We start from the raw sequence: 20,170 nt of genomic DNA, 5'->3' as shown, positions 1-20,170 counted from the left end.
ATCCCGGAGCCCCGGGAACGGCATACCCCGGATATCGGGAATAGCAGGGAGATCCGGCCGGAACCCCCAGTGACCCCGGATATCGGGAATACGGGATCCCGAGCCCCGGGAACGGGGAACACCAGGGAACGGAGCATCCCGGAGCCCCGGGAACGGGGAACCCCAGTGACCCCGGATATCGGGAATAGCCAGGGAACGGAGCATCCCGGAGCCCCGGGAACGGGAACGAGAAAACCCAGTGACCCCGGGAACGGGAACGGAGCATCCCAGAGCCCCAGACAGACCCCGGGTACCGGGAATGGAGAACCCCAGAATGCCTGAACAGACCCCAGGTACTGGGATAGGGGAGCCCCATTGACCCCAGACAGACACCAGGAGCGGGGAACCGCAGTGACCCCGGGCACCAGGAACAGCCCAGGAACGGAGCATCCCAGCACTGTCCCCAGCCAAACCCCACAAGTTACCCCAGATCCCCACAGGTCACCCCCAACACAACTGGATGATGCCCAGCTCTGGAAAGAAACCCTGTTTTTCCTCATAAAGACCCCAAAGGAAAGGATTCTGTTTGGGTCGTTCCCCAAACAAAACTTTGGGTGTGAACAGCAAAAAAGTTTGTTCCGTTTTAACACAAAAATAACAAAACCCACCACAGACGAGCCACAGTGTGCCTCTCTTTTTATTCTTTATTTTACAGTTCACAATAGAAACCTACTGATAAATTACACAGGTCACTTATCCTGGCGTTTGAGGGGTGTCACTGCCTCGGAGTGGGGTCCCATCTCATCCCAGGGAGGTGGCAGGAGGTGCCACCAAAGCCACCCGAGGAGCCCTCCTTATGGGGGAGGTTAACAGGCAGCAGGGATGATCGCCTAAAACCACACTTCAAATGGAAAAATACACTGCACATCACCTCGAGGTGACTTTAGAGACTTACAAATGTTCTTGGGGGAAAAGAAAAACAACTTGCAGGGCTGCAGGGCCGCCAGGTTGTATTTGCAGGGAGCAACTACCTGGACAAACCCTTTGTCAAGGTTCTGCATCTTGAGCAATTCTCTCCAAATCCTCCTTGTACAGCACAGGGAGATGTAAAGGCCCTCCTCAGCCACACATTTCAACATCTGTGAACTTTGCACACAGTTGCTGCCACAATTCCATGTTTCACCACTGCTGCCCACATCCCTGCTCAGAAGTTCCTAATTTCTCTATTTTTTCCTTTTTTTCTTGGCCTCTTTAGTAGCTCAACCACCTTCTCCTAAAGATGGCACACACTGCCCAGGGCACCTGCAGGGAATCCACACGCAGGCAGCACCTTGGCATCCTGGAGCAGGGCAGTGCAAGGGGGCAGGGATTTCACTCACAATAAATTAAAAAAGCCAAATCCAGGTGCACTTGTCAGTAAAAACTGGTGAATGGACAGAATGAACAGAACACAACATGTGTTAATAAAGAGGAAAAAAAGGGGCAAATTGCCTTTTGTTTTTGCCATCATGAAAGGAACATTTTGCCAGTTTTCTCCTTGTATCCTCCTACAGCTGCTCACCTTTGGCACAAGGAATTCTAGGTATCACAAGGTTTAATTCATAACAATACTTCAATATCAACACTCAGCACTTACACAGCGCCTGTCAAAGTGCTTTACAAAAGCTTGTGAGTCCTCACAACACCCCTGTGAGGTAGGTGAGTGTTATTATCCCCATTTTCCAGACGAGGAAACTGAGGCAGAGAGGTAAAGTGACTTGCCCAAGGCTGTACAGGGAGCTGAACTCGTGTCTTGGTGGCCCAGCTCTGCTCTCTCCTGTGCAGGGCTGACACAGATGAACTCCCAGGGCTCTCCTGGTGTAAGCCACACAATCCAACCCCAATTTCCCAGCTCTGTCCTCTGCTCTGACCATCCCTGACCTCCTGGAGCCCAGCAGGAGCCGGACAGGGTCTGCAATCTTAAGGCAACGTGCCCAGGAGCTCCCTGGAGAGCTGGGCACACACAGACCTCCCTGCAGAGAGTCTCCAGACAACTCCAGCTCTGCTTTGGGGCCAATTCTCTTCTCCCTCAACTCAGAGTAAACCCAGAGCCAAACACCGGGGCTGCACCAGCACGAGATCTCAGCCAGACCCTTCCCCTGCTGCTTTCTGTGGCCAAAATGCCCCTGCAAATCTGCAAATCTCTCCTCATTCCAGACACCTTCAGCACGGCTCATTCCACTCTATCTCTCTCTCTCTCTCTCTGAGTTTGTGTCTCTACATAAAAATAAACTTCCACCATTGCCAGCTCCTCAGCACCAGCATTTCAACAGCACCAGAGCAATCCACATTTCCAGAAAAGTGTCGATGCATGCAAATATCACACACAGAACATCGAGAGTGCTGGGAGATGATACCAAGGATAGAGGTGCTCACAAGACAGCACACGTTTAGTTTTTATTAAAAATACCAAACAACTCACTCTTACTGTAACTATGCCACTTAGATTATCATCCTAACCTGCACAGGGACAGGTGCTTTTCCTCCAACTATTTACCTACCTAGAAAAAAAGAGAAATATCAAGCACACACTTTTATACTTCCTCAAACTTGGCAGGCATGAGCCATGTGAAGGGGAAAGGAGGGCTGGGGAAGGTTGTACACTGGGGTTAGGGCAGTGGAGTACAAAAGAAACGGAAAATATCACATGCATCACCACCATCAGTAATCAACCTGATGAAAATAAACTCAGAGTATTAGATGGATTCATGTATCATGTCCACTGAAAATCTCAAACCCTAAGCACACTGAAGCTGGCAAACATCTTGTGCCACTTCACCTAGGTCCACACACAGCATCAGCAACTAAGATCAAACAAACCTTGAAAAGAAAGCAAAATGAAGAATAAACCAGCCTGGAGACAAACAGTCTTCCACAAACCACTTCCCTGCATTATTCTCAAATACATTTTTACTCTCAAGCAGTTCCAGAAAGGAGTGGGGGAGAAAGAGACCCACTACGAGTTTGTGGCTCTTTTTTTTCTTTTCAAACTGGCTCAGCACCAGCACCAGCTCAGAGAGAGGGAGAGAAAAACAATTCTTCAGACATGATCCTTGGTACTTGATTAAAACGCTGCCAGCCAGCTGAGGGAAGCCTGGGCTGCCAGAGGGCTCCAGGTGGAGTGGGCACAGTGCTGCTCATGGTGCTCCTCATCCTCCTGCCCTGCTACGAGATCTGCTCCGTGGGCCTCATCTGTATATCCCCAATCTGCAAGAGAGCAGTGTGGCATGGAACAGGAATTCTGCACTGGAATCCTGGAATCCTGCACTGGAATCCTGGAATCCTGCACTGGAGCCCTGCACTGGGCAGTTCTCTGTTGCAGCAGGCTGTGACCACGGCTGAGCCTGATGAGCTGAGCAATCCCACACCCTGAGCAGTGCCAGAGCCCCAGCAGTGCCATCCCAGAGCCCCAGCAGTGCCATCCCACACCCTGAGCAGTGCCAGAGCCCCAGCAGTGCCATCCCAGAGCCCCAGCAGTGCCATCCCACACCCTGAGCATTGCCAGCAGAGCCCCAGCAGTGCCATCCCACACCCTGAGCAATGCCAGAGCCCCAGCAGTGCCATCCCAGAGCCCCAGCAGTGCCATCCCACACCCTGAGCAGTGCCAGAGCCCCAGCAGTGCCATCCCAGAGCTGGAAGTGTAAACAAACGTGATCCCTGCTAATCCCCAGCACAGGCTCCCTAAGCTCCCAGCTGATCCAGCAGCAGATCAGCCAGGCCAGGGCCGCCCTGAGCCCCTCCCCAGCCCCAGCCCCAGCCTACCTGGACATGAGGAGGGGCACTGAGGACATAGATGACAGCATTGGCCATGTCTTCAGCCTTGAGACACTGCAAGGACAGCAAAGGGGTTCTGGGTCAGAGGGCACCCCCAGAGCTCCCCAGGAGACCCCTCCTCTCCTGCCCATCCCTGATGAGGTCTGACAGTGTCACTGGGGCATGGCCAGGACATGCAAGCAAGCAGGAAATACCCAGTGCATTGGAAATGTAACAAAGGATGGGTCTGGTGCTGATAATCTGCTGTGGATAATCTCACTGCTGGCACAGGGATCCTGCCATCCTTGTCAGGAATTCCCACAGGAAATCCCCTGCCACCTGCAAAACACTTCTCCTTGTGCTGGCACCTCTGCTTGTCCCATCTCCTCTGCAATGAAGAAGTCTCAGCCTGCAGAATGGCAAAGCTGACTGACATTTATTTACAGAAGCATCAAAATAAAAGGAAAAATAGAAGGAGCTGGAAACTGAACCCAAATGAAAACCTACACAGTGTGTAAATACCAGTGGAAAATCTGAGGTTTGAGGGCTGAGCTTGGAGAGCACTGGGCACTCCCTGGAACCACTGGCCAGGAGAAATGTTCAGTTATAACCAGAGCCACTTCCCTCTGCTCCCACTCCCCCAAGTCCTACCCGAATGCTCTCATAGGTGGCAGCAGCTCTCTCGGGGTCATTATCATGGAGTTTAAAAGCAAATCCTGTTTCCACTAGTCCTGGAGATATACACTGGAAAAAAGCAGAGCACATCCTAATAGGATTTGTAATTCCCCTTCAGTAAAAGAGTTAAAAAAAACCCCAAACCATTCTTCTGTTATTCTTCTTTCCCACTCATTTCTAAGGGACCAGTTGAAGCGAGCAAACCTTACTGTTCATGTGACCCCTCCAACAAGCAAGCTCCCACTCTGTGCGACCCAAAAATCCCTTCCCAGACTTTCTGTGCCCCATCCTGCCTGGGACAGTTCCCTACAGGATTTCCTGACCATCCCCAGTGTGCTGAGCCCCATTTTTACACCCCCTTGGCTGCTCCCCACACGGCAGAGCCGTGCCCATGGCTGGCAGGAGGGCAGGAGCAGCCTCGGATGTGGGTCCTGGCCTCGCGCAGCTCCTGATCCTGCCTGGGACAGTTCCCCAGAGGATTTCCTGACCATCCCCAGGGTGCTGAGCCCCATTTTTGCACCCCCTGGGCTGCTCCCCGCAGGGCAGGGCCCTGGCACTCACCGTGGCTCGGATGTGCGTCCTGGCCTCGCGCAGCTCCTGCCGCAGCCCCTCGGTCAGCGCTGTCACCGCGTACTTGGTGGCACTGTAGAAATGCACCACGGACTGGGGCACCACGCTGTGCCCGTTCATGCTGGGGACAGAGCACAGGGGACGCTGCTGGCAGCTGGGAGGGACCCCAGGGCACCACAATGAACCCACTGGGGGCTGGCACGGGGCTGCAGCGGGGGAAGGCACCACCTCTGACACAGCCAAACCTCCCTGAGCAGCTCCAGAAACCAAATGTCAGCCCTGCCCCATCAGCAGGGGTTGGTATCTCCCTTTTCTCCCTGGTTTGGGGTATCATTTTCTCCTTGGTTTGGTTTTCCTCCCTTTAGACCAGCAAAGATTGAAGCATCAACCCCCACAATCCTCAGGAATCCCCACCAGCATCACAGCAAGCTTGAAGCTCCAGTGCTGAAACCCTTCCTGAGGCAGGGAGGAGGAGAAAGCCCCCAAGGCTGACCCCACCCGGTGCTTAAATCCTCTCTGTGCTGCAGGGAGGAGCAGGAAGGCCCCACAATCCCCTTTGTTCACCTGTTAATGTTAATTATGTGCCCATCGTCGATGTTTCTCTCCTTCATGGACTGATAGGCCTCCCGGGTGCAGATGCTCACGGCCATCACATTGACCTGAGGGTGGAGAAAAGAGGAAGAAATGAAGGCCAGCAGCCCTGCCTGGCACCCCTTGTGTGCCCAAAATCTGGGATATCAGCTCCAGTCCCTGTCGCCAGGCAATTCCCAGGAAAACCCAAAGAGGGAATGGCTCACCCTCACACCCCACAGCTGAGCTGGGGGCTGCAGCCACAGGGGCAGGGGGTGCACAGACACCCAGAGGGAGCAGAAATAAACGGAATTGGTTGTTTTAGGGGCAGGGGTGAGGGTAAAGCCCAAGGAAGGAGAGCAAAGCCCTCCCCACAGCAGCACTGCAGGCAGGAGCCCGAGGATCACTGAGCACTCTGGGCTCTGGGCAGCTGGCAGGGCACTCACAGCAGGTAATTAGGTCAGCTCGTTAACGAGGAAATCCCCAGCTCCTGCCTGTCAGAGCGCCAGCAGCTCACAGGAGGCACCAGGCACAGGGAGCAAAGCTCACCTTGTGCCACAGGGACCCCCAGAGTGGGCAACTCAGCCTGGGGCTGTGCGAGCCACCGACCTGTCCCTGTCACTGTCACCGCCTGCTGACATTGCCCCAGCCCAAACTGGCAATTTCCCCAGCCCTGCAGGACCCAGAGCGTTCCAGGCTCCTGCTCTTTGCACCAGCACTGCCCTGGCTTGGTTAAACTCGGTCCTGTCACCTCCACAAGCATTAGTGCACAGCATTCCAGCCTGTCCTGACCATAAACACAGAGCCAAAGCTGCTGGGAAGATAAAGATGAGGAAATTCTCCCAGCTGGAATCCAAAGGGCCCAGAGGTGCTGCAGCAGTGATGAGCAGCAATCTCAGCAGCAGTGCTAATTGCTCAGGGGGCTCAGATTTGGAAGGGGTTTTGCTGAAGGCCTCCAGAAAGGATGTGACCATCCCCTGACAGGTCCTGTCTAACACTGTGTCACTCTGCCAGCTAAATGAGCAGCCCAGAAGGGTCTGAACACACTGCAATCTGCAGGAAGAAGTGATTTTCTGATGAATCAGAAGGCAGGTGGAGCAGCAAGAAATGAGACAATGTGGACAGTGAGGGATGGAGATGGGAGAGGGCTGAGGATCATCACTGGGAAAAAAAAGAACAAGAATGGGCAGAATAACTGGGATTTGCTGGCACAAAAGGAGAGGCAGGAGAGGGGCACTGTTTGGAAAGGGATGGAGCTGGGAGATGCAGTTACTGAGCAGCACAAAGAGGAGCAGGGTCAGATCTTTGTCACTGCTTTTGTCTGGTCTTTATTCCCCATTCACTGCCACAGGCCATCCCTGAGGGGCTTGTCTTAGAGATAAACAGAGATAAGCAGGGCTTTCATGTGACCCTGGGAGTGCCCAGGCAGCTCCAGTGGAGCCACCAGCCCCAGCCCAGTGCACTTTGGTCAGGCAGAGGCACTGCTGGCTCCTCACCATCACACCTGGGGCTGCAGAGATAAATCTTTAACCTGGGAATCCACCTGGGCTGTGCCAGGAGGAAAAGGAGCAGAGAGGAGACACAAGGGCCCCTCAGCACTGGGGTGGAGCCCAGAGCAGGCAGGGCATGGGCAGGCTGGGGATTGCACACAGGGTGCTCAGGAAAAGCAGGAGTCACCCTGCAGCCTGACCCTGAGCTTTGGGATATGGACCTGGGCAGCTGCGGGTGTAAAACCCTCCATGAGAAACAAATCCTGCCTCCCCCAGCCCACCAGGCACCTCCTTCTTCGAGCAGCCACTCCCAGATCCCTCTCCAAAGGCCACTAGAGGGTAACATCACCCCAAAGTGACTCACAGAGCAGCCTGGGCAAGGTTACAGCATTCTGACAGCTCCTGCAGAGCCAGATCCCAATCAACAGCACATGGGAAAGTCCAGAGCCCTGTGATAAAACCCCACGGTGCAACAAAACAACTGCCTGGAAGGCAGCTGAGCTGGGATGGCCTTTTCCCACCAGCACAGACTGGTTTTGGGGGTGAAATCCCATTTCAAAAGGTGCAACAGGCACTGAGGAGCCTATGAGGGAAATGAGCAAGTCTGTGTGACCCCGAGGCTGTTGTTACAAATACCCACAGACACACTTCATTCACACTTCATATTTTTCTGCCTCGTTCCTATTTTAAGGAGAAAAGGCTCAGAGGATGCCCAGCACACCTGAGTGCTCAGCAGCAGCTCTGTGACAGCCACCACGGTGCCACATTTCCCAGCAATTATCCAGCCCCAGAGAACACAAAGGATCCTGTTCCTAGAAGTGCTCAGCGTTTCCCTTTCCCAAGGCATCCAAAGGGGTGCCCCAGCTCCAGAGCACACATGGAAGCACAGCTTACAGCAGGCATATCCCTGCACAGATGGTTGGGAAAAGCAAGAAGAACAGAGCCTGGCTTGTCAGTGAACAATGCCAAGAATCAAACCCATTCTGTGTCTAGAGGAGTCAGGGGATGTGCCCTGAGCAGGGAAAATGGGAAGTTCACCTTGAATTCCTGTCTGGAAAGGTCAGTGGGTGAGAAGTGAAGGAGCTGCTGCAGCCCCAGAGGCTCAGAGTGTGCACAGCAGCTCCTCCTGCACATCAGGACTTTGCTCCAGCCTCAGAAACCAGGGAGAAAATGGGGGAAGCTGGGAGCCAAGGGAGGATGGGCTCAGAACCTGCCTGAGGTGACACCATCCCTCCTGCACCCACAGCAGATCTTGGCAGGGCTGTGTGCTGCTGTAAACCAGCACATCCCTCCTTCCAAACTGCCTGGGGAGAAGCAACTCCCACCCTGGAAATAAATACCAGACAATAAAGGACCAGAACATCAGAAAAGGAGAGGAAGAAGTAAATTATAACGTGGTTTTGACTGTTAGATGGATAGCAAAGAGGATACTGAGAGTGGAATCTGGAAGGACACAGAGCCTCTAAGCTCATAAAAAATGCATGGAAGCAAAAATCAATTTACCAAAAAGAGGGGGAAAAAAAGCCTTTAATTTAAGGCCCTAATGCCTCCTAAATCGATGGGTTGATGGCTGTTGGGAAACTTTTCCCATCCTGCAGCCCAGAGGTGCCCTGGAATTCTCCCACAGCATTTCCCAGCTCTCCAGGGAAGCTGGGGAAGAAGCTCCCTGCTGCCTGCAAAGCCCAGAAGGCCCTGGAAGGTGCTGGCAGCCTTCCCTGTGAGGGACAGGGGCCTGGCCAGGACTGCTCTGGGGCTGGGCTGCCCTGGCAGGGGGGGATGGCCCTGCAGAGCCCCCCAGCCCTGCCACGGCGCCTGGACAGAGAGACACTGCCAGGGACACTGCCATGGGGACACTGCCATGGGGACATTGCCAGGGGCACAGGACAAAAGGGAAAACTCCACTGAGCTGTCCCCAGCCCTGAGCAGCAGCATGGAAAGCAAAGCCCAGCCCTGTCAGGCTGCCCAGGCCAGGCTGGGTGAAGCTCTGGGCTCTGGAGCATCCCCAGGGCTTTGCCTTTATGCTGCAGGGTTGTTCCACGAGCACAGAAATCAGGAGCCAAGCCAGCAGCTGCTGGAGGATGGGGAGAGGGAAATGTCTGCTGGGCTGGCTCAGGCTGCTGCAGCAGCATCTCTGCCAGGCAGTGAGAGCAGAGAGAGCCCACAGCCCATTTCTGGGAATGAAACATCCCCCCAGCCTGCTTTCCTGACACGGCCCTTGTGGGGTCACCACCCTGCCTGTCCTCACCACCATCCCACCCCAAAGCAGCCCCCACAACAGGGGGACCCCAAACTTTGAGCCACAGCAAACACCAACAGTGGAGAGTCCCATACAGGACAATACCACCCCAAAATCTTTCTCCCTAAAAGTGGTGGAAGGTGAGATAAAGGGAGCACTTCCAGCTGAGCAGCCAGGGAAGGGAATATGGATTGGGGGAGCTGGAAAAGCCACAGGTCCCCCCAGGCCTGCCCAACTGATAAAAACAAAGGACATGCAGCATCCCTGAGGGACCCACACACCACACTGCCCCAGGGACCAGCACAGGGAATTTCCAAGGTCCAGGTGACCCCCAGGGCCTGGCAGTACCCTGCTGGACAGCAGCTCAGCTCAGCTCCACTTCTTTCTTTAAAGCCTCCATAGCAACAGGGCCGGGAGATGTGGCTGTGCAGTGACCCGGGCTGGGAGCCCACAAAAGCCTCTCTGGGCACACAAAGCTGGGCTCAGCTGGCCTTGGCTGCAGCCACAGCAGCCAGCAGGCAGGCCAAAATCCTAACAAGAACTTAATTAGGCAGGATATGGCAGCTCTTGGCCTGGCAGCAGGAGCCTGAAGTCTCAGAGTGCTTCTCTTTTACACAGAGCACAGAACAGCCAGGGGAGCTGACAGCTCCCAGCTGACTCCACTGCTGTGGCCCTGAGCCTTCACACAGCTTCTCAGACATCTCCTCCCCTTCACCAGGACAGGCTCCCAGAGCTGCTGGAGGTGCCACAAGGGCTGCTGCCAGCCATGAGTTCCACTCCTGCTCCTGCGAGGAAAACGTTCCCGTGCACAAGGGAAGGTGGCACAGGAGGGGAAATCACACCAAAATTCAGCACCTCACTGGCCACAGGAGGGGAAATCACACCAAAATTCAGCACCTCACTGGCCAGAGACACTGCAAGGACACCCAAAGCATCCTGAGGTCCCACAGCTGTGGCTGCCACTGCTGTGTGCAGAAAAGGGTCCCCACATAATGATAAAAAATGGTGAAGTCACAGAAGATACCCAGCAGCAGCTCAAGACAGGAGAAGTTGTAAATGGGATGGGCCATGTGCACAACTCCCATTTCAGCACATGAAACACTCTCATTCACATCCAGCCCTAACCAGATTATGGGCAGAAAATGAAGCTATAAAGACAAAAAGCATGACAGCTTTTTAAGCCAAAAAGAATCTGCCCATTTCTACAAACCACTGCCACAACTAACAGGATTAGCTGCAAACCCCAGTGCCTGGCATTTGATTTCCTGTTTTATTGAAGGAAAAAAAAAAAAAAAAAGGAAAAAAAAAGGGAAAAAAAAGGAAAAAAAAAAAAAAAAAAAAAAAAAAAAAAAAAAAAAAAAAAAGGGAAAAAGAAAAGGAAAAAACCAAGGAAAACCAAGGAAAAACAAGGAAAAAAGGAAAAAAGAAAAAAAGGAAAAAAAAAGGGGAAAAAAAGGAAAATAAAAGGGAAAAAAAAGGAAAAAAAAGGGGAAAAAAAAGGAAAAAAGGGAGGCTCTTCACCCTTCAGAAAGCCAGTGAGCTGAAGGGCTGAAGGAAAAACGCTGCTGTGTTTCCATCCTCCAAGGTGAAGGCCCAGCAAGGCAGGATGCCCTTCCACTCCCCAAGCAGCACAACTGGGCTTTGTCAGAGCAGGCTGGGGAGCAAATCCTCAGCTCTGGAATGAGGAGAGGGTGGCCAGGAGAGACAGAAAAGTGGCCCAGGAATACTCACATCGATCATGGTCCTCCAGCCCTCTGTCTTCCCCGAGAGCAGGGGCTCGGGCCGGGCCAGGCCAGCGTTGTTGATGCAGACATCCACCCCCTGGTGAAGGGTCTTGATGGCAGAGAACATGGACAGGATCTCCTCCTCGTTGGACAGGTCACACTTGTAGGGGATCAGCGTGCCCGGGTAGCCAGCACTCTGGCACTCAGCTGCCAGCTTCTAGGGGAGACAGAGGAAGGGGGGAAAAAACAGCCATCAGGAGGGGAGAAACAGCCAGCAGGACGGGGGAAAACAGCCAGAAGGAAGGGGGGAAACAGCCAGAAGGAAGGATGGAAACAGCCAGCAGGAAGGGGGAAAACAGCCAGCAGGATGGGGAAAAAAAATCAGTCAGCAGGAAGGATGGAAACAGCTAGAAGGAAGGGAAAAAACAGCCAGCAGAGAGGGGGAAAATAGCCAGCAGGAAGGATGGAAACAGCCAGCAGAAGGGAAAAAGCCAGCCAGCAGGAAGGGGAAAAACAGCCAGCAGGAAAGGGGAAAACAGGCAGCAGGAAAGGGGAAAACAGCCAGCAGAGAAGGGGAAAACAGGCAGCAGAGAAGGGGAAAACAGGCAGCAGAGAAGGGGAAATACAGCCAGCATGATGGGAAAAAACAGCCAGCAGGAAGGATGGAAAGAGCCATCAGCCCCCTCTCTCCACAGAGCAGCTCATCCAGCCACTTCCAGAAAACCACACCTCAGGGCTAACACAGCCTGCAAAGCAGGCACTGGGGAAGAATCAGTGTGATGCTAATTAAGAAAAAGGAGATATCAATATCCAGGAGAAGCTGAGAGCTCCAGCCTCTCACTTCTGGAGCTGAGGACATGCTCAGTGCTGTGCTGCTCCTGCTCAAGGTGAGCAGCACACGCAAAATACAAATCAAAAATACAAATCGGTGCTGCCCTGGCACCAGCCTGCCAGTCTGCCACACTGGCAAAGGACAATTCCTCGTTAGCCATGGCCAAGGATGACTCCAAATACCCCCAGCTTTTGTCAGGCTGGGTGACACACAGCCAAGGCAGGGCCAGGAGCTGCTGCCAGCACAGCTCTGAGGGTGCCCTTTACCCCTGACACTAATGAGGAGCAGCATCTCCTCCCCAGTGTGTCACAGCAGTGACAGTGACAGTGACAGCTCCCAGCGCCAGGCAGGAGCCACATGATGTCTGGCTCCTGAGGGGAGAAGGATTCTGGCTACAAATGCCCACCAAATCCCCGGGACACGCGGCCGTGGCGGTGTCACTGATGGTGACATCTCAGTGGGTGCAGCACAGCCCTGCCCCTGCCACCACGGGCAGCTTCCCACTGCTCCCAGCTCCTCCTGCATTCCAGGCACTGCCATTCCCAGCCTTTCAGAAAGGGAGGAGCGAGGGCCAGTGCAGGAATCTCCTGGAAGTGATGGCACATGGAGGCAGCTCCTCCCCAGCCCTCCCTGTACCCCAAACACGTTCACTTGAAGCACTCTGGGGCTGTTTGGTAAATGATTTTCAGCCTTTCCCAGTAGCTGAGCTCACAGAGCTGGACCAAAGCCCTGAGCAGGGAGTTGCAGCTTTGCTGCTTTACCTTCCCCAGACCCCAGCAGCTTTCATGGACCACAAGCCAGAAGCAGCCCAGGGCAGAGCTGTGGTGCAGGAGCTGCTCTCCTGCCTGGCTCCCAGCTCAGGGAAGGCCCTGCAGAACACAAGAATGATTATTATTGCTCTCACAGCACAGGCAGGGAGGGCAGGGACGTGCTGAGCTGAGTTGGAATCGATCCCTGCCAGCAGCATCCCCAGAGAGCCCTGCTGGGGCTGGCTGACAGCAGCCCTGTCTGAACAAAGTGCCCCTGGCACTGAATCCCACCTCTGTGTGCCCTGCCTGAACAAAGCTGCTCCTGGCACTGAATCCCACCCCTCTGTGCCCTCCTGGGGCTGCCTGCACCTTGCCATGCAGGGAACCTCGTTGGTGATGTGCTGATAGGAGTGGGAGAATATATTCCTTTTCACCATCGGAGCACACACTTGAAAAAACAGTGGAGGGGAGGGGAAATCCCTGCATCCCTGCAAGAGCAGCATTTAGGAAATTCACAGCACCAGGGAGGGCTGCTGGAAGGTTCTAAACTGCTCCAGGGATGGGGCCTTGTTCCTGCAAAATACAGGAGGGGAAAAGGGGCAAAAGGACCATGAACTGGTGCGAGAGTGAGAATCAAGCAACGCCAAAGATGTCCAAAAATGAGAAACACGAGCACAGGGGGTTGGGAGGAATCTCCCAGAGCAGGAGGCGTGCCAGGAGAGATGGGTGGAGGGAACAGGGGGCCCATCAATATGGACAGGGAAGGACAGACAAGCTCACTGACAGCCCAGAGGGACACAGGGCTCTGTGTCCATCTCCAGCTGCCACTTCCACCTTTCCCTGCTCAGTCCAGACAGGTGAAGGAGCAGAGGGAACAAGGGCTGGGATTTGCTCTGGGATGAGCCTGCTGGAGCAGGGAGGCTGCAGCAGACGCCCCACTGTGGTCCCTCCAAGCTGAGCATTCTGGCTGGAGCTGCCCCTCCTCTGCTCCAGCTACACCAGGAGAAAGCACTTCCACTTCTCTTTTCAGCTTCTCTGCCACAAGTGACCAGGGAAATCAAATCTCCCTCAAAACCTTTCCTTCCCTGCCTGGTGTCTGGCTGCCTCCAACACAGATCCTTTCATCTCTCAGGCTGCACTTGTGCTAACAAATTCTCTTTGAAAAGCAAGTGCTGAACACTGCTGACATCCAGGCAGGGCTGAATTGTGCTCCAACCATCTACAGATAAAGAGTCATCACAGGCTCTTCAAAGAAACATCAACTGCAGGCAAGTTTGCAAGAGACTTTTGAAAAGCAGCTCTGAGCGAGAGCTCGTGGAGTTTTTTTTTCAGAGCATCCATTAAGTCACTCAAGTGATGCTCACTCCACTTCGAGCACACCTCATGCACGAGGAGGAAAGAAAAAAAGAGAAAAAAGCTGATTTTTCAGATTTCATGAACAATTTGAGTGTGACCAGGTGATGGAACAGCAACACAGACAAGGCCAGTGCTGGAGAACCACACCAAGAAACCAACTGGAAAAGCACCAAAATCACCCCAATCACTTTTGCTATCTGAAGGAAATGAAGGAGAAAAACTGTAACAAACAGCACCACAGCTGTGAAAGAAAGCTGGGGGCACACAAACCCTCTCATTCCACTGACTGGCAAGTCTGAAGCTGCTTTTAACTAAGATTTAATAACAGTACAACAGAATAATAGAGCTGTACAGTGAATAAAGCACCAGGGTGAGGTTTATTTATTTATTTATTTATTTATTTCCACAGTGCTGTGTGACCATGAGAGAGATTCAGAGCTGTGTCACATGGAGAGACTCACACTCAGAGCTCTGGGTACCTTTTGGCCCATATGATCCAAGGATAAATACCATTCCCCATTTCCTCCCAGGCTCCTGCTAAGCTGGGTCTGGCTGAGCCAGAGCTGGGAGCTGTGCTCCCAGAGCCACGCTGCTCTTTCCCAAGCCTCCTCTGCTCCCTGCACTTTCCCAGCAGTCCATCATCCCAGGAGATGTTTTCCATAGCTCACTCAATGTCCAATTTCCATTGTCACACACAGCCAAAGGCCCCAGAGGTCCCGGCCACCTTCAGGCACTCACCCAGCCCCGCCTCACTCACGTCGAGGCACTTTGGAGTTTGTCACTCCTTGCTCCAGGCTGGCGTGGGGAGGAGGTGACACTGCTGTCACCGTGACAGCTCATTAGAGCAATATCCCTGCCTTCCTCTGAGCCTTCCTGCCTGCCCTAAACCCAGCCCCACAGAGCTCAGCCTGCCCCAAACCCAGCCTCACAGAGCTCAGCCTGCCCTAAACCCAGCCTCACAGAGCTCAGCCTGCCCTAAACCCAGCCCCACAGAGCTCAGCCTGCCCTAAACCCAGCCTTACAGAGCTCAGCCTGCCCTAAACCCAGCCCCACAAAGCCTGCTGGGACTGGGATCACTGTCAGGACTGGGATCACAGCTGGGACTGGGATCACTGCTGGGATCACTGATGGGACTGGGATCACTGTCAGTGGGATCAGCCGTGCCACAGGCACTCACAGCTGCAGCTGCTGCCCAACATCTGCAGCCACTCCAGCCTAACCCCAGCTGAGCTCAGGCTGAGCCCCAGGGCCTGGCAGGGACAGGAATCCAGCATTTCACAGAGCCAGGGTGCCACAAACCCACCTGGGCTGCCCCAGGAATTGCTGTCAGCCAGGAAATCTCCCCGGCACTGCCCACCAGGACGTGGGAGAGAGGTAAAAACTCCACTGCATTTTTTTCACAGCTCTTTCCACATCTCACTGCCCTGAGCACTCTCCTTAATCCCAAACCCAGCCAGAAAGTCCCCTCTGTGTTCAGCTCTGCTCCTGCACAGCCCTCCCACCCTCCCAGGACAGCTGCCAGGTTTTACACGGGGAAACTGAGGCACGGCACAGCCACCTGACACAGCACACCCCCATCCCAGCTCCCAAATCCCAGGAAAGGCTCAGCTATTGTTTTCTTTTGGGGCTCTGAGCGTGGAATTGCTGCTCTATTGCAAACCCCAAGAACAGAAGGGCAGCAGAGAAGGGGGGGTTGCTGCAAAGTCACATTCTTAAAGCAGATTTTGGGGGGAAAGAGGAGGAATCCAACCTGGCTTAAACCCCCTGAGTTTCAAGGCTGAGGGAATCCATGAGGACAGAGAAGTATTTGTTCCCAGCAATTATGGGATCTCTGCTGTTTATCAGACAGGATCTGGTCAGGGACAAGTGGCAATAAAAGCCCTTCAGAGGCCTTGAGCCCACCATCCCCAAGCACAGAACAATCCCTGCCAGGGGCCAAGGAGACTCTGAAGGTCACTCACACTCCACAGGCACTATGCCTTGGGATTATCCTGCCTCAGGATGGGGGAAACCTGTGGAACAGCCCAGGAAACCCATCCCAGCTGCTGGGCAGAGGGACAGACCCACCAGGGACAGACAAAATGCCAAAATGGAGCCAGGTGACTCTAAACCAGCATCTGATCTGCCTGCAGGGAATTAAACACCACACTCAGCAATCAGCTGTTAATTACCCTCCTAGGAGCACCTGAGGGCTCCTGGAAGTGACCAGAGAGCCCAAAACTGGATGCTCAGATCCCACGAGGAAGACTCAGCTCCTTCCTCCTCCTCCTCCCAACAGCCTCCTCAGAGCCTGGGCTGCTCCAAGCTGCAATCAATTGCTCACCTTATCAAAGGCTGTTCCGTGAGCAAGATCTAACCTTGACAAAGCAGGCCCTGGTTATAAATGTTACCTTTGATCAATACCTGTCACAAATGCATCGGAATTAATTGGTTAAACCTTGTATCTTAAGTCACATTTATTGCTTCCTGCACGGCTCTGCTCTCGGCACGCCAACAAAGACAGGGGGAAAAATGGATTTCTTTTGGAGCACGGCATCCATGGTGTCCCTGGGCACAGCAGAGCAAGGCAACCAAGCTGCTGGAGGATTTCCAGTGAGCTGGAGCAGGGGGGAGTGTCCCACCTGGAGCATCTCCCTCCAGTGACAGCCCCAGCCACGCTGCAGATCAGGGCTCTGACACCATGCATGGAGGGGGAGCACCTGCCAGCACTTCTGCCATTCTCTAGAAATGGAAAATAAATCAATTTTCATTATAAAAAAGCATAGTACCAGCATCACTGCAAACTCCTTGGAAACAGCTCCCTGTCTCCTGCCTCCCTGTGCTGCAAGAGAAAAGCTGCAGAGCCCCTCTGAGCGAGGAAAACCTTCCCAACCTGGGGGAAAACCCTGCAGAACAAAACTCACATATCTCACTGAATAAAAGACCAGAGAGGGCTTTGCCAGCTGGGAGGGCAGGAACATTTTGTCCCATGCATGTGCAAATTCTCCCCTTTCCTGTGCTGCTTGCAAGGAGCCAGACACCAAACACAAACTCCTGGAAAACGCGAGGAGGAGCAGAGGAGCACCTGAGTGGCTGTGGCTGTAAAGCTCAGCGAATCTCTGCACCCAAGGAGCATTTTCCCCCCAAAAACCTGCTCTTCCAAGCTGCTAAAAACACTTGGCTGCTTGATGAGAGCTGCTGCCTTGGAACGCGTGGCGGTGTCTGGAGAGCAGCAAAGGCTCTCTGAGCACACGCCAAGAAGTCCTTGACAGCTGTTAGTACCTCCAGGCTCTGCATTTAAAACAAGCCTTCAACCTGAATTACCTCCTGGCATGCACAAGGAAAATACAGCCAGTTTAATTATATTTTATTCCTCGATGTCTGACTGTCTGAGCTCCTGTTTGATGACCCACACGAAGAGGCTGCAGCAGGGAGCCACTGGAAGGGAAAAAAAAAAAAAAGATCCTCCTGCAGTTTTGCATTTTTTATTTTTTTGGGGGCTTTTTTTGTGAGCCATTAACAGTTTTGATTTCAAAAGGCAAATAAAGACCACTGGAGTTGTGACAGGGGTTTAATGCCAAACACGCAACTTTGCAAATCCTTCGTTATCTTGCCTCAAGCCCTTATCTGATTTTCCAAGAGATTAAGAAATCTTGACATAGCATTTATTGCCCCAGCTAAATCCCCACTAGACAACCTGCTCTTTCAGTTAGCTGGAGGTTACAAAACCACCTTACACAAGGGTTCCAGCATTTCACCTTAAAACCAGTGACCTTCCTGAACTTTGATGAAATGTGATGTTTTTGTGCTGCAGAGCGAGCTCTGTATTCCAGGTTTTACACCCTGCTGTTTGCCCTCTTTCCATGTCAAGCTTCCCTGGAGCCCCCTGGGATAGTGGAGGGTGTCCCTGCCCATGGGGGTTGCAATGGGATGGTTTATAAGGTCCCTTCCAACCCAAACCACCCAGGATTCCATAATTCTGTTAACCATGGATGTGATGCTCTGGCATCACCAAACCCTCAGCTCCTTCACATTCCCCTTCCCTCCTCCCTCCATCACTGCATTCCAGCCCTCAGAGCATCCCTCAAATTCCCCCAAATCAAATCCTCAGCTCAACACTTCCAAGTCTGGACATCTTCCTATTTTATTTAATCTTTTTTTAAAAGCAAAAGTTTCAAGGTGAATCTCCTGGAGGACAGCTCCATGAACAGCCCTGCTCTGAAGCAGGATTGGGCACAAAGTTCCCACAGCATCCCTGGCAGCCAGGAGGTGACAGCTGTTCCCACAGTGACCCTGGATCCCCCCACACTCCAGCACCTTCCCTTCCTGGGATTTTCTTCCTCGTTAAGGAAACATGCTCGACAATAAATAAACCCAGAATAGCAGCGGAGCAAAACACAGTCCAGACACCCAGCAAAACAAATGACAGCCCTGCAGACACACTCGGGTCCCAGCGAGGGGACAAACATCAGCTGCTGTGGGAACACGTGTCTGACACAGCACAGGACACCGGGGAGCAGCCCCACACATCTGCAAACCCAATCAATCAATCAATCAATCAATCATCAATACAGGAGTGATCGCCCTGGGGCACACTCAAATCAAAACACAAAGCCTCACAGCACTGCTCGTTTTTAAACCCACGCTGCGTTTTGGCCAGGAAAGGCTGGGAAAGGAAGGAAATTCACGTGAACGCCGAAGGAAAACACAAGTTGCATTGATTTCTTTCCCAAATGAAAAGAGTCCAGAACAAAATCCAAGATAAGGGCGCTGCTGGAAACGGCAATATTGGAAATAACTTTCTGGAGGGGAATGGGAAGCGACAACATCCTTTGCAGCATCCTTTGCCAGGCACCCCAAGCACATCCAACAGCTGCAGGTGGGAAAGGCTTTGGAGAGCTCAGCCTTCCCTGCAAACCACAGCACCAAAACGCTGGCAAATCCCAAATTAGCAGCAGCCCCAGAGGACGGTTCACTAAGTCACGTTGCTGCTCTCTCCTCTCTGCAAGCAGAGCCTCCGTGATATGCAATGAAAAAGGGGGAAAGTTTGGCTTTTCCCGAGCATTTCTTTATCAACCCCGCTTAGCAATGCCACCGATGTCAAGCCTTGGTTTCCATGAATTTTGGGCCATTTATTCCCAGCGCAGTCAGCTGTGCACAGCCCTTATCACCCTGGCTAGGGAAACACAACCCTGGATATTGCACAGGTCTCCTTTAGCTCCTAACACCCACGACGGCGATATTTAAGATGACTCAAACTTATTTCCTCCCTCAGAGGAAACTTCCTAAATGTCAACGAAGCCCCTGCGAGGCACAGCTGACCGACGCACAACAGGGATCCCGAGAAAACACTTCTTTTGAGCATCTTTATCCCCAACCCAGCGCCATCAGGTTTCCGAGGGGGCTGCGGAGATGCTCCCAGCAGGACCGAATCTTGTTTTAACATTTTAACACCAATTCCCAGGAACGCTCAACCTCCCGAGCAACCCCATCCCCGAGCAGCCCGCAGTCCCCATCCCGCTCCCGGGGAGAGAGATGCTATTTTTAACCTCGATAAGAAGCGGCTCAAAAAAAAAAAAAAAAAAACAAAACCCCAAAACCGACCCCGCTCGGGCACCTTCCCCCCGCTCCAGGGGCTCGGTGGGCAGGAGCAGCCGGGGCCGGGCATCCCCCGGGCGGTGTCAGCGCCCGGCCGGGCCGGCAGCGGCCTCGTGAGGGGAGAGGCGGCGTCGTGAGGGGAGGCGGCCCCCGCCCCGCCGCCGGTACCGCCGGTACCTCGATCTTGTCGACGCTGCGGGCACATCCCACCACCTTCATGCCGTGCTGCACCAGCGCCCTCGCCACGGCCGCGCCGATGCCCACGGAGGCGCCGGTGACCAGCGCGACGCGGCCGGACCAGCGCTCCATGGCCCCGGCCCGGCCCCGCCACAGCCGCCGCCGCCGCGCACAAAGCACCGCCCGCCCGCCGGCCCCGCCCAGGACACGCCCAGGACACGCCCCTGGCCCCCGGGGACACGGCACGCCCATGGGGACACGCCCGCCGTGCGCTGGGTTGGAGCAGCTCCGCTCCAGGTGGGAGCGGGGTTTGGGGGTTTCGTTCCCCAGCGTGGAAAGGCACGGGAGGGATGAGTGGAGCAGGATCCAGGAACCACGGGAGGAATGCGTGGAGCAGGATCCAGCAGCCAAGCAGGGTTTGGAGAAGGATGAAATGGGTGTGG

The 20,170-nt window shown here is 53.8% G+C and overlaps 1 protein-coding gene across 2 annotated transcripts; it reads right to left on the bottom strand.

The window, feature by feature from the left end:
* Positions 1-658: 658 nt before the first annotated feature.
* DHRS11 (dehydrogenase/reductase 11) lies at positions 659-19,899 on the bottom strand. 2 transcript variants are annotated; one of them, XM_030962594.1, is made up of 7 exons: positions 19,728-19,899; positions 11,044-11,253; positions 5,581-5,675; positions 5,008-5,137; positions 4,423-4,515; positions 3,781-3,846; positions 659-3,225 (listed from the first exon to the last, which is right to left on the bottom strand). In XM_030962594.1, the coding sequence occupies exons 1-7, from the start codon at positions 19,857-19,859 to the stop codon at positions 3,184-3,186; spliced, it is 768 nt and encodes a 255-aa protein (XP_030818454.1). In that variant the 5' UTR covers positions 19,860-19,899; the 3' UTR covers positions 659-3,183. The 2 variants fall into 2 exon arrangements, with proteins under 2 accessions (XP_030818454.1, XP_030818455.1); XM_030962595.1 differs by having other exon boundaries at positions 11,044-11,250; positions 19,728-19,871.
* Positions 19,900-20,170: the final 271 nt, after the last annotated feature.

Source organism: Camarhynchus parvulus, chromosome 19 (genome assembly GCF_901933205.1).
Source record: "Camarhynchus parvulus chromosome 19, STF_HiC, whole genome shotgun sequence".
Lineage (NCBI taxonomy): Eukaryota > Metazoa > Chordata > Aves > Passeriformes > Thraupidae > Camarhynchus > Camarhynchus parvulus.
Note: the sequence above shows the minus strand (reverse complement) of the source record. Positions and strands in the feature narration are given on the sequence as shown.